Source organism: Ipomoea nil, unplaced genomic scaffold (genome assembly GCF_001879475.1).
Source record: "Ipomoea nil cultivar Tokyo-kokei standard unplaced genomic scaffold, Asagao_1.1 scaffold3069, whole genome shotgun sequence".
NCBI classification, from domain to species: Eukaryota; Viridiplantae; Streptophyta; class Magnoliopsida; order Solanales; family Convolvulaceae; genus Ipomoea; species Ipomoea nil.
In genome coordinates this window covers 5,590,534-5,605,250 of record NW_017619497.1, presented here as the reverse complement: position 1 = coordinate 5,605,250, position 14,717 = coordinate 5,590,534, and the positions used below count along the sequence as shown (strand labels likewise).

The 14,717-nt window shown below is 35.0% G+C and overlaps 1 protein-coding gene across 5 annotated transcripts; it reads right to left on the bottom strand.

Annotated features, from left to right (window-relative positions):
* Positions 1–259: 259 nt before the first annotated feature.
* On the bottom strand, positions 260–5,975 carry LOC109165875 (ADP-ribosylation factor GTPase-activating protein AGD12-like). 5 transcript variants are annotated; one of them, XM_019314847.1, is made up of 10 exons: positions 5,866–5,975; positions 5,409–5,482; positions 4,711–4,940; positions 4,521–4,602; positions 4,004–4,079; positions 3,260–3,423; positions 2,480–2,594; positions 2,240–2,356; positions 1,846–1,941; positions 260–775 (listed from the first exon to the last, which is right to left on the bottom strand). In XM_019314847.1, the coding sequence occupies exons 3-10, from the start codon at positions 4,712–4,714 to the stop codon at positions 494–496; spliced, it is 936 nt and encodes a 311-aa protein (XP_019170392.1). In that variant the 5' UTR covers positions 4,715–4,940; positions 5,409–5,482; positions 5,866–5,975; the 3' UTR covers positions 260–493. The 5 variants fall into 5 exon arrangements, with proteins under 5 accessions (XP_019170392.1, XP_019170395.1, XP_019170396.1 ...); XM_019314850.1 differs by having other exon boundaries at positions 4,711–4,937; XM_019314851.1 differs by having other exon boundaries at positions 4,711–4,805.
* Between the last annotated feature and the right edge of the window lie 8,742 nt (positions 5,976–14,717).

Genomic DNA, 14,717 nt, shown 5'->3' with positions numbered 1-14,717 from the left:
TAAAAATAGTAGAGATACAAAAGTTTTCATAATTGGGTTTTAAGGCATGGTTAGATGTTTTTAATAATTCTCTCATGATGCACAAAGTAACTAATACCTAAAAATAGTAGAGATATAATACTTTTGCGTCAAAGATAATGAATCATTTGGAGTAAAGTAGAGATATAATACATTTGCGACAATGAACCATTTGCAGTAAGGCATAGAAGATTTAGGCAATTAATATACAGAGACTAGAGATGAAACATTTACTCCATTGTTTTATAAAATTAAGCTACCGTTGTTTCTGTCCGCATAAAATTAAGCTACAGTCATTTCTGTCTCAATGAAAAAATAAGTGTACAACACAGCTATTTCTGTGGACAATGAAAAAATAAGTGTACAACACAGCAAGTTATGGTGCAGTAATTCAGAATCAAAATCCATGCAAAGCATTTATTACAAATGGCCAAGTGAAAGATGGGGAAGTCAAAATGAAACAATCTATATACACCTAATGATCAAGAGGCATCCACTCTAATTCTAGTTCAAGCTCGCCCGATTCTACATTCTGCAGCTTGAGCTTCACTTCTTGTTTCACCTTCCCATCGACGATGTTTATAGGACTGTCCTCGATCAGTGCATTGTCATGTGATTTCAGCCACTTCCCTATCTGCATATCACTGAACATTCCGGGATCTCCATATGCCATTGCGGAGGTTATCAGAGATTGAATATCGATCTCGGCCTCACCCATTATATCATCAGCAGAAAATGTGTCATAGTCATAAACTTCCTGAAATGCATATAAATTAGAAGGTTCATTAAAGTGGTGATGAAGTTATACACGAGTCCATGGACCTTTAAGAATGCAATAATATATTGAGGCTATGTGCCTATGTGATCAATGTATAATAACTACACAGCATAGGCATAAAAGTTTATGGAAAACTCCAACATCCAATCTCAGCTTAACAAAACAAAATGGATAATAGCACATTTAAGTCAAACCAAAATTAAAAGGTTGAATCGAATCTTGAACCCATAGCATTATAAACCATTTCTGCCTCTCTAATCTTTCAATGTGGGACACTTCAAACCTATCCAATTATATTATACTTTGACCTTAAAAACTCTACTTGACTTGACCCTACTATGCTAGAGTTGACGACAACAATGTTTAAACCTAATTTAGTATACAATGAATGTCACTTTTGAGAGTTAGTTTAAAAATTTTAAATGTATCACACAACCACTTTGATACATTATGTTGAAAAAATTAAAGAAAATTGATATTCATTATTAAAATAAAAGATTTTTTTTTTAAAAAAAGTAGTTTAGAATTTATTTATCAAATGTAAAATAATTTGGACATAATTATTACAATGTGTAGAGATTTGAATTATTCCTTTTGTTATTACTATTAGACCTTTAGCTTATGTGATGTAATTTTTAAAAAATAATTTGCTTGTCAACTAATAGCTAACTCAACATGGTCGGGTCAGGTCAATTTTTTTGGGAAGAATAGTATAAATTGATATAATTGTCACAAAATATAAAAGTCCGGTATGAAATTGTCAAAAAAAAAAAAAAAATTAAAAAAAATCCACTTTGACTATAATAACACTTCCCCTTTTAGTCATCACCTATCAATTCAGCCACTTTTGATCTTACAACTTTTTCAAACTAACCAAATTCAGTCTAAAATGTTTGAAATGTCCTAATATGAAGAAGGGGGACGTTTGGTGAGAATGAGGGTATTTTGGACTGAATTTAGTCAATTTTGGCAAAACCAAGGGACCAAAAGTTGTAATAATTTGAAAATAAATCATGATTGTAAAAAGAAGATGGAAGGAAAACTATTACCAGCTTTAATGGTCCATAATCTTGAGGAATAGAAAGCATGAGGTCTTCGTTCCAAACTGGATTCAAATTGCTCCTCATCGCAGTTGTTTGTGCTTTCTAGGAACCAAAGACCCAAGCATGAGTCATGGAACACATAACATAAACGACAACACAACTAGTAAAACAAACCTAGGTGGTTATAATTGGTTAGGCAGTCTAGCAAAGTTCATATAGCTAATAGGAGCTGAGGCATTTTAAGTAAAAGAAGGGAAAGAGAGAGAGCCAAAGAAGAAATAGAGTCACAAAGATTAAGTCTACTTTTTCTTCGTTTGGACATGAGACAAATTCTCAATAACTAATTACGTCAATAATTCCTCATTGAAATTGTGTGTCCCCATAGTAGAGAATAACTAACCTGTTGCCCAATACTCAAAATAACATAAGGATCACTTGAGAGCATGTCTCGGACAGCTAAATTTGTCCCTTTACAAACTTTAACCTTCAAGACTCCAATGAACTCCACCATGCCTTCCTGTGAGAAAGTTCAATATTAGCTGCATAGAAGTCAAGACCTAAGCAGAGAGAAATTAATGATTCTTTTCATTCGGCCAATACAAAATTTGGTGCGTGTCCATACAAACAAAAAAGAACTTACAGATTTCTGACTTGAACTCCAACCATCAGTTGGAAGGGACTGCTTCTTTTGTTTTGAATCTTTTGATGATATCCGCAAGCTAGGCTTCAGAAATTCTTGAAGCTCATATTTAGACCTAAAAATCAATAAACAGTGGACTGCCTACATCACATGCTGTGCAGTTTAGATAAAACTTGTGTATTTGTTGCTTCATTTTAATCATTATTCAAAGGTTGAAATAACAGGTGATGAATTTAAATCAAAGGGCAGAATGATATTTAGTTGATCAAAATAAATATGTATAACCAGCTTGGTTGGCGTGAGTGGCCGTGCACTATCATCCCTTAAGAGAGGTCGGGCGTTCGAACCCCCTCTCATATGGAAAAACCAATCTGGCCAGCACTTTGCCCCTTAATTAGGCTGTCCCGGTGCGAATGGGGATTAATCTGAGTATGGTACGGGCTTAAAGGTGCCTCCTATAGTTAGGGTCTGCTCAAAAGTAAAGATGCATCAAAAGCAACATTTCCTCATATAGGCCCTGTTTGGTAAAAAATTGGCCTATAGGCCAATTTTGGCTTAATTAGCTTTTTGCAACTCCAAAATGCTAAAATTCAAAAAGCTACTCCAAGCAACTTTTTCAATTAGCTTTTTTAGAAAAGAAATTATATCAAACAGTTATCAGCTAACAGCTAATTTACCAAACACTTTTCTACAACAGCTAATGTTATCAACTAGTTATACTCTCTAATAACACAATCAGCTAACCGCTATCAGATTTACCAAACAGGGCCATAATCTAACCTGATAAATGAAGAACGCTGGTCGTGACTTGCATCTAATCTAGGCTTTCTAATCCCATCTGGGATATATGCTTCATAAATTGAATTTGCAGATGCGTTTCCTCCAACCTCAACCATTGAATCAATGTCATCATCAGACCACTCATCTAGAGTCACGGACAAAACCTGCAGCATTGCAGTTCTAAGATGGAGAAGGAAAAAAAAAATAGATAAACTTAGAATTGCATATTTCTGTGATACGTATTCACAAGGGAAGGAAACAGAGCTTTATTAATAACACACCTTGCTTGAAATGTAAAGGTATACTCTGTAAGTAGAATCTTGGGGGATCTAGATTAGTCAGCTTCAGTTAGGAGGTGACTTAATACAAAGGAGAATCTAAAGCTATAGCCAAATTTAATGTTTATGAATTCATAAAAAGAAAGGTCGAAGAATGAATTCACAAATTTTCCAGATTGCACTATTAGTACGTAAAAATCCTGACATGAAGAAAATGAAAGCACCAAATATGAGTTTTCAGGTCATATTTCCTCATTAACATGGAATAAATATGTCAAAATGAAGAAACACACTTATCAAACTAAGGTGCATAGTCACATCAACTTCACGATCAAGAAAAGCACGTAAACATAAGGCATACCACATGTTTCTATGCTAGCCAGTTGCATGGCATGTCATCCACTTTTTATTATATTCTCAATTCTAGAAGGAAATGAGGAAAACGGAGCGGCACAATGAAACTTACCTTTGAGATATGAGTGCCAAGGCTTCTGTGCACGCCACAGCACTTTAAGCATATAAATACTCCAATATTGGCCGACCTAGAAGTGAAGAAAATAATATAAGCATCAAAGCAAACACAGAACACACGCAAAAACGTGTCAAAATGCCTCCATTGCAATCCAGTGTAGATGATTAATAAAGAAACTCGAAATTCCCTTGAGCTACACTTCAATGCTCTTCATAGTCATGCATGCATTTAGACATAAAAATAATGGTGTCATTTGACATCCTGGATAAAGAGATGATAGAACTCATATTTGAAGATGTTAAATGGAGAACTCCGTATGTTTTTCATATATTTCAAACTCAAGAATACACATATTTATACAAGAAGATATATACTAACTAAGGTAAGGATCGGAATTCAATCTCTAAGAATATGCACATTAATCCCTAATATCATGCCAAATATAATCCAACCATGTATCGTGTGTGTACAAATTAACAAAGTCAAGGGGCATCCAGGTACAAGAACTTACGCCCATTTAGGGTCAGGAGCACCACAATCAGCACATACACGATTATCACTTTGGCGCAGAAGTTCGTTTAATCTTCTTTTACCTATTTGAATACCATGGACAAACAGAAAACTTATTCTTATTAGAAATAAGTAAGTAAAATTGTAAAACGGTTGGAGAAATGGAGGAATTCACACAAAAACTTGATTACTCATTATGTGAAATTGAGTGTACGACTTGCTCTGTTTCCAACTTCCACAAGCACACTTTAAACGAGCAAGGCAATGGGAGAGCAAAGATTATTTCCTACAATAAGTAGAATTTTCTGAATTTGTAGCAAGCTTCTACAATATCTGGTCTGCAATATCTGGACATAATTTCACTTAAGCCAACTTTAAATCGTTCTCGTATGTTCCCCCTAACAATGATTCTGTCTTTCTTCTGTTACATAAAAGAATTAGACAAGCATAATTGAATGAATTTCAGTACGAGAAATGTATAAGCTATAACTCCAAAGCATTGAATATTACAAGAACAACGTGTTTTTGCACACTAGAAGTGGCTGTCAAAATGAATCCCAGAGACTAATCAAAAACCTTATATGCAAGCTTTCACTGGCATAATTTAATAATTTCTGTGGCACCTTTCAACAACAAATGGATGGTTCCAGTGCCAAGTTCTTTACATTTTCTTCCCATTATTTCTCAACCATTTAGTATCCATGATATTGCTACTTATTATAAAACGAGAACTTTGTAAAATAACACTAAACTGGTTACATTGTGCCCCAGCCACGCAATTTGGGGAGCTTGGTTGTAAAAAATCATAACCAGTTACAATTCATTTTAGGACAACATTATGATTGTTCATGAACATAATTTCAAAAAAAAAAACAGTAAAAGCCCATACTGGAAGCTGGTCTACTAAGCCCGGATGGATTTTTGCTCAACGCTCTGCCAATATGCTTCTGCAATCCAATAAAGCTGCTTCTCACCCACAAAGCATAAGTTAGTAAGATGCATTAATTCAAGAACAAAAACATCAAATCTATTCCAAAACAAACACATAAAAAGCATTTCAGCATTTAGCCACGCTAATAGAAGCATAAGAATTGCAGTGCAACAATTAAGCTCCAAACTTTTACAAAATGAAGTTATAAAAATTAACCAAATCACCACCAACTGTTTCAGAAAACTGAAATTTCAAGCAAATAATTATTCAAATCAAAAATTCGAAAATTAACAAAATTCAACGGGAATAGGGAAAAACTAAATTGGAATTGTGAGTATGCACAGCTAGTGATTCAATCCCAAAATCATAAATGAGAGAATTGAAGATCGGAGGAGAGTGTGGAGAATCGTGGCACCTTATCAGTTGGAATGGAATGTTGAGAGAGATTGGGTTTCCTCCTCGTACTCGGCGGAAAGACTGAGAGAAGAGCGTTAGTTACGTTGGGGTAATTAATTAATTAATGTTGAATGAAGTACAATGTAATTATGCTTAAAACTCTGCGTGTTAAGAAATGCTCATTAACTCGTTAAATGATTATGATTTATGATCATCATTCACATGCAATGCCGTTGAACCCACGGACTCGCTCATCTATTATTTATATTTATTTTTTTTTTGAAAGCATCTATTACTTATATTTATTTATTTATTTTAATAAAAGATGTGGAATAAATAATTTCTTAAATGTCACTCAATTATCTATAAATAATATAAGTTAATTTATTTCATTTACGTATTTAGATCACAAAACATATTACACTCAAAGTGCCTCTATGAAATGTGAACTTCTTCTTGAGCGTCCTTGCAAATGACGGTTGCAAACTTTTTTATAAATCGAAATTTATATAATTAAGTTATCGAGTACAATATTTTTAAATTACTATATAAAAAAACATGTAAACAAAAATATGTAATTAATTTATTTTGCCAATATACACGTCACTTTTTTACATTAACAAATGACTTTTTTTTAATGCTATTGACTCTATATTGCCTTCTTGTATGCAATAAGGCATTATAAACCGCTAAACTGCGGGGCTATCAGTTCTCTTTGACGGCCCTAGTTCAACTCTTCTTTTAAAAAATTAAAAAAAAAAAAAACTCTTAAAAACCAGACTTTTTATTTTTAAAATTTATTTTTCCAATTCAAAATCAGAATCGACCCGTTCTTAATTTTAATAAAACGGAATCGAAATCTTTTGAATTTCAGTTTAATTTCTATAATGTCCGGTTTTGTTAAAATCGAACCGTCATCCCTACTCTTATACCGAGCTTTAGTGGGTTACTAAGACATGTGTCAATAAACTTTATGTAATTAATTATATTATAATTTTAATTTGAGATTTAATATACTCATTTGATAATTGTAATTTTTATAATTTAAAAAGTAAAAACTTATCGAGAATTAAAATTAACCAAAACATTTCACATATAATAACTCATGACCATCTAAAAATAAAAAATTATAGTTTTCAAAGAGGATGGAGAGAGGATAACGTTATTTATGTGAGGGGTAATTAGTTAATTAATTAATGTTAAATGAAGTACGGTATGAATGTCGTTGAACCCACTGAGTACCTTGACTCGCTTATCTTCCAGCTTGTTTATGCGTGCATCTAGGGGTGTAGACGAGTCGAGTTCGAACTTGGGTAAGCTCGAGTTCGAGATTTGATGCTCGATCTCTAGCTCGGCTTGAACAGCTCGATTGTTCGAGTTTGAGCTCGAGCTCGATCTTGAGCTTGATCTCAAAAAAAAAAAAAAAAAAAAAAAGGTAGGCAGTAATCGCAGTATGAAGAAGAAGTCATTACCGCGACGACGATATGAAGGTTTGGACTAGCGACGACAGCTTGGAGCAACCGCGGACTCTAAACTCTAAACTCGCAATGGTGGCTTGAAGCAATTACTAACGGCGGTCTGGACTCGCGATAGCGGCGATGACTCTCTGCAGTCGGCGAAGTCTTTGAAGTCTGAAGTTTGAGTCGCGACGGTTTGGAAGATTAGGAGTCGTTTACCAAACTGGAAAAATGGAAAATTTTCTAGAAAAACAGAAAATTGGAGAAGTGGAAAAATGGAAAATGGAAAACTTGTTTACTAAAATCTATTCTCTAATTGCCTAACTCTTCTCTATTTTTCCACTTCATGTACATTTTTGGAGAAAGCAAATTTGGATATCTCCAAATGGAAGAATGGAAAAAAAAACGGGTGAACAGTAACTTTGGCCAATATGTCGCTAGTTCGAACCCTGCCTTGCTCTTTGTTTTGAATTTTTCTCCTTTAGCTTTCCGCCTCTTCACCTTCAGTTTCTTGACTTTCTTCCCAGTTCATAATAATATTATTAATGCTTCAGTTTTTCCCCTCTTTTTCAGATTATTATTATTATTATTATTATTATTATTATTATTATTATTGCTTCAGGTTTCCCCCTTCTTCAGAAGATTATTATTATTATTATTATTACTATTATTATTATTATTATTATTATTTTATTGTAGAAATGTAAAAATGATATATGAGATGATTGTATTTAATAAAAACAAAAAGTTAGAGAAATGAAGAACTAGAGGAATGGGGAATGAAAATTAGAAAATTGGAGAAATGGAAAACTGGAGAAATGGAGAAGGAAAATTGGAGAAATGGAGAAATGGAAAACTGGAAATGGAAAAACAGAGAAATGAAGTAAACGACCCCTTAATTTTTTTATGGATTTTGACTATTCAAAATTTTAATTTCTAATCATTATATATATATATATATATATATATATATATTACACGACTCGCGAGCGGCTTGACGAGCCACGAGCCTAAAATATTTAGGCTCGGCTCGAACTCGATTATTAAATGAGTCGCTCGAGCGGCTCGGCTCATTTACACCTATACGCGCATCCATGGAGTAAAGCTCTTATACCATATGGTATCAGAGCCCCATCTATGAAGGCACGGGTAAGCAAGTTGGAGACTATGGTGGCCGACCTAGGAAATCAAATAGAGGTGAGGTCGCAAGTAACACAAGAAATTATGGAGAAACTAGTGGCTCAGATTGAAAAACAGGGTGACTAGCTGGAAGAATGAAATGATTGAGACTATTTGGCTCAACAGACCTCCACCTCTTGTGATTCAGCTCCAGATGGTTCCTAAGTCAATGATAGGGGCCAAGTTTCCCCAACTAGTTCTCATCAGGATCAAGTCCATCCAGGAAGGAGGAATGGCAAAGATCATATCGTACATGTGTCATGGTTGATCTGGAGGAAGATAACTCTGCTTATGAATCCGCAGGGGAGTGGTTCCGATCCTAGGGGAGCTAACAGGGATTGGGCACCAAGGAGGGGCCAATTTCAGGATCATCAACCTAGGTTAGTTGCATATCACCACTTTATGAAGTACGAAGCTGAGTTCTTCCATTTGACTATGAACAACCTAGGTTATGGATTAATAGGTATTAAAGGTTTTTCCTCATGTCTCATATTCCTATAAATGAAATTTTAGATGTGCTTTATGTTAATCTTACTGGAAAAGTAGGGTTATGGATGGATGGTTATTTGAATGGCCTGGGAAGGACATTTCAATGGGTTGCATTTGCTGAGGTAGTTTGTAGGGGATTTGGAGGGGATGGGGGGGTTTTTGTGATGGAGGATTTCACCTTTTTTAGACAAATGGGAGGGGTCCTAAAGTTCACCGACATATTTGAATAATTTAAGAGCCTATTGCTACAAACTTACCCTTACCTCACTAACAAGGCCTGCTGAGACACTTGAGGATTATATTTAGCATGATATTAGGGACTAATGTGCATATTCTTAGGGATTGAATTCTGATCCTTACCTTAGTATATATCTTATTATATAAATATGTGTATTCTTGAGTCTGAAATATATGAAAAACATATAGAGTTCTCTATTTAACATCTTCAAATATGAGTTTTATCATCTCTTTATCCAGGATGTCAAATGACACCATTATTTTTAGAGTTAATACCCAAAATCGTCCTCGACTATAGTGGTTTTTCTCAATTTTGTCCTAAACGACTTTGGTGACCTAATATCGTCCCAGACTTTTATGTTTCGCTCAATTTCGTCCCATACTTTTGTGTTTTTGCTCAATTTAGTCCCTCATTTGTTATTCTATCCATTTGGTGTTAAATGAATAGACAATTAAGTAATTTTAATATTGGCATCTCTTTACTCATAAACATGTGAACTGCGAAATCCATTTTTTTTTTTTACAAATTAGTCCCAGAATTACTCCTAAAACTGCGAATATAAAATTTGATTTGCAGGTCCGGGAGTAATTCTGGGTGTAATTCGTACAAGAAAGAGGAATTTCCCACTTCACAAGTTGAAAGTAAAGAGAGATCAATATTGACATTATTGAATTGTCCCTAAATTTAACACCAATTTGACGGAATAACAAATAGAGGACTAAATTGAGCGAACACACAAAAGTCTGGGACGATATTAGGTCACCAAAGTCGTTTAGGATGAAATTGAGAAAAACCACTATAGTCGAGGATGATTTTGGGTATTAACTCATTATTTTTATATCTAAATGCATGCATGACTATTAGGGGTGTCAATTTTAATCCGCCCTGCGGATATCCACGTGAATACATCCTCGCATGGATCAGTTTTTTTTTGGGTGGTAGTGGGTGGTGGGTCTTAAAAAAATAATCCCGCGGTGGGGTCGAGTTATATTCGGATTCTATGTACAAAACTCGTTTAAAACCCCACCCGACTCACCATGTGTGTGTATATATATAAATAATTTTAAAATAAGTACTAGTACCTAGTTATTTATAAAAGTTTCTATAACTTCATGTAACTTTCTACTATTTTATATCTAAATAAACAACTAAGTTTACTTTTAAAAATTAAAATTTTAGTTATTATATTTAAATATTTCTATTATTTTATGTTTTAGTATAACTAATGAATTTTATTATTTTATTATGTATAAGTAATTTAAATATTATATTTTTTAAAAAATAATAATAAGATGATAAGTGGTGGGTACCCGTAGTGGGCATCCACACCCGGTGAGAATGGATTGTGTTTTGAAAAAGTCTACTCAATGCGAGTTGAGGATGGAGGTGGGTGGAGAAAATATAAGGTGGTTCGGGTGATGGATGTAGCTCTCCCCGACCCATTGTCATCCATTGAGTATGAAGAGCATTGAAATGTAGCTTCAAGGGAATTTGGAGTTTCTTTATTAATCATCTACAATGTATTGCAATGGAGGCATTTTGACAATTGACACACACTTTCTGGTGTTTTTGCATGCGTTTGCTTTGATGCTTATATTAATAAAATAAATAAAACAAATCGAAATTTTTTGAATTTCAGTTTGATTTCTATAATATCCGATTTGGTTAAAACTGAACCGTGATTATTCCTACTTTTAAACTGAGCTTTAGTGGGTTATTACTAAGTGTCAAAAAACTTTATGTAGTTAATTATATTATAATTTTAATTTAAGATTTAATATACTCGTACATTTGTGTGATAATTGTAATTTTTATAATCTAAAAAGTAGAAATTTATCAAGAATTAAAACAACCAAAACATTTCACATACAATAACTCATGACCCACTAAAAATAAAAAATTATAGTTTTCAAAAAAAAAAAATCGAATTCAATAATGTACGCCCTATCTAAAAGACTAAGATGACACCTCTGTGACTCTCCTTGAAGGAGGTCACATGATTCTATACTACTTGTAATAGAGTCAATGGTACTAAAAAAAAAAAAAAAAAAAACATGGAATATTAAATTTTAAAATTTTGTACAATTTTATTGAGTTAACAAACATTTATATGAATTTAAATTTCCGTATAATTTTATTTTATTATTATTATTTTTTGAAACGAAAAAAAATTTACAATCATTATCAAAAGTTTTACATTCAGTAAATAGTATTTATATGCACTAATTTTTTTTTGAAAGAAAAGGAGGGTTGAAACCCAGGTCAATATCTGACCCTTACAGTATTATTACTACCCAGAATACCAAGTTCATCTTGACGGAGGTATCTTTGCATGTTTTCCGTAGCATGATCATAAAAGCATTCATCTCTTGCATCGTCGAAAGCCAGACTGGCAATAAGATCGGCTACTCTATTTTGTTCCCTCGGAATATGCCTGAATATAACTTCCCAGTGCCAGGATTTGGCTGCTTTGCAGAGATCGACCAGATTCCTTCCTGCACCAACATAGTCTTCATCTTTATTTATCAGCTCGATTGCTTTGGCATTATCTGTCTCAAGGATGACACACCTGAATCCCAATCTCCATGCTTGGTTGATGCCGAGATAAACGCCCCATAGCTCCGCTTCTAGAGGGTCACACGCTCCAAGCTTCTTTGAGAAAGCCACCATGAACTCAGCTTTGTCATTCCTGATGACTCCTCCGCATGTAGCTGTTCTACTTCTCTTGCTACTGCCCCCATCAGTGTTGACCTTCATCCACCCTCTAGGTGGCACAGACCATGGGTTGCATCTCCTTGCTTCTACCTCATTCGAAACTCCTGGATTCGAACTCATCTCAAAGGCTTTCTCAATGTCCCTGAATTGCGTCTTTAGCCAGGCAATCTTATCTTGCAGATGTATCTCCTCACCGTTGAAAACTCGGGCGTTCTTCCATCTCCATATCCACCAGGCGGTCGTCGCAAACCTTGCGTTCTGATTCTTCCTCAAGCTTCCCCTCTTGTCCCCTGTCAAATTAGTGTCTAACCATTCATTAAAAACAAGGGAAAAGAAATTACCTCGTGTGTCGTTAATGTTAATGTTCTTCCAGACTTCTTTAGCAGCTGGGCAGCTTCTAATAACATGTTCCACATCTTCCTTCTCTTCTCCGCAAAAACTGCAGTGTTCATCATTCGTGAAACCACGTTTTTTCCTCTCCGCATTACACATTATTCTGCCATGTTTTACCAGCCAAATGAAAGTTCGAAACTTACTTGGCACCTTTAAACTCCAAACCTTTTCCCAGCCAATTCTTTCTTCCGTGTTTCTCTTTCGGTTCGCCATTTTGTAGGCAGAATTAGTAGTAAACATATTTGTTTCACTTTGTTTCCAGCCCAACATATCCCTTTTCACGTTGTCTTGCGGTAACACATAGGCTGCTAGTTGATTCCTTTTATCATGGTGAAGAACATTTCCTACACGGTTCCAATTCCACGTTCCATTTTCTTCCCAAAGATCCGCCACTTTCAAGCTTTCCTCATCCTTGTTTAAAGGGCCAATTGCCCAGCATCGGAGATTCGAATCTCCTAACCAACAGTCAGTCCAGAATAGGGTATCTTTTCCATTTATAACAATCTTTTTCGACCCCTCTTTAAGAATTTTGGCCGAAGCACAAATTCCTTTCCAAAGATTTTGAGTCATTTCTCCTCCTTTTCATTGTTGCAATGCAAGCTCCTTCCTTCATGTATTTCTTAGTAAGCACCTTAGCCCACGTCGTCTCTTGCTCCTTTAATATTCTCCAACCCATCTTTGCCAGAAGAGCCTCATTCATATGGCGCATGGATTTTATTCCTAGACCGCCCTCCTCTTTTGGTTGTGTCACAATCTCCCAGTTCACGAGGCTTGTTTTCCTTGTTTGACCATCCCCACCCCAAAGGAAGCTGCAAGTTTGTTTGTCAATTGCATCACAGACTCCCTTCGGGATGTACATCGTCTGCATGGCATATGAAGGGATAGCGTTAATAACCGATTGAATAAGAACTTGTCTACCTGCAAGGGTTAGATGTCTCGACATCCAGCCCTCCAACCGTCCTCGAACTCTTTCCAGGATGCCTTTGCAATGATCTGTTGTAATTCGTCCATGAAGAGATGGAACTCCAAGATATCTCCCGAGATCATCAGTTATCGGGATTCCAGCGATATTGGTTTGAACAATGATTGGGTCCGCAACATAATGAAGTGTGTGGAATCACCTACAATGTCTGCTCTTTGGGAGGGAGAAAATCTTGAGGTTTTTAAACCCCAAAGAGGAATAAGACAGGGAGACCCTATTTCCCCTTATCTTTTTGTTTTGTGTATTGAAAAATTGGGCCATATCATAAATGATGCGGTGGTCCAAGGCCTTTGGAAAGGAATAGAAGTGAACAAAGAAGGCCCTACTATATCGCATCTATTTTTTGCGGATGACATGGTCCTGTTTGCCGAAGCTAATGAGGACCAAATGCGAACTATCATGAATTGTCTTGACATGTTCTGCAGGGCCTCTGGTCAGAAAGTTAATAAACAGAAATCTAATGTTTTCTTTTCTAATTTATATGCAATAATTAATAAATCATACGGAGTATTAAATTTTCCTCACCAAAAAAAAAAAAAATCATATTAAAAACAACAGACATGGCTAAGGGTGTGTTTGGTTGGTGGGTTTTGCACATAGGAATGAGTATGAAAGTGATTGTTGTTGTTTGGTTGATAGGTTTTTAGAACACTACTATGGGTTTCGAATACCCCATCAATTGAAAAATCCATACCCAAATAAAATAAGGGTTTCATTCCCTTATTCATTCTCAAACACTACTATTAGTAACCATTCTCATTCCACCTTACTACCAAACATGTTAAATACTTTCACCAAAACTCATTACCATTACTAAGTATTTGATACCGATTCCGATTCCGATTCTGATTCCCATGTGCGAACCAAACACACCCTAACAGGACGTTTGGTTGGAGGGATTTTAAATTCCCTTCCCACTTAATTCCCACATAATTCCAAAGGCCATTAAATTCCGTAGTTTGGTTGGAGGGAATTGCAATTCCCTCATTTTCATGGAATTAAAATCCCATGTCCCCCCTGGGATTTTAATTCCTGGGAAAAAAAGATAGTGATGAGTTAAAATTACCCATTCCTATTTTAACCTAAAATTAATGTCTAACAACAATAATAGACATTTTTGACTTTATACTACTTATTCCCTTTCAATTCCCATGTATACCAAACATTGGAATTGAAATTTCCAGTAATTCTATTCCTGTCAATCAAACACTGGAATTTAAATTCTCACTTTATTTATAGTAATTCAACTCCCATGGAATTACAATTCTTTTCCCATATAATTCCCCCTCCAACCAAACGCCCTGTAAATATCGATGCGCACAAGAGATTTATCTATTATAAACATAATCCCACATTACGCAGCTAAGATTCAAACATTAATTATTTACTAAACCATTGAATTAAATCTAGGTAAATCG

What these genes read in the sequence shown, in the direction of transcription:
- LOC109165875 (XM_019314847.1), bottom strand. An exon ending in TTGGCACTCATATCTCAAAG is followed by an intron (nt 3,424 to 4,003) that starts GTAAGTTTCATT and finishes GCAATGCTGCAG; the next exon opens with GTTTTGTCCGTGACTCTAGA. An exon ending in ATTATGGACCATTAAAGCTG is followed by an intron (nt 776 to 1,845) that starts GTAATAGTTTTC and finishes TATGCATTTCAG; the next exon opens with GAAGTTTATGACTATGACAC.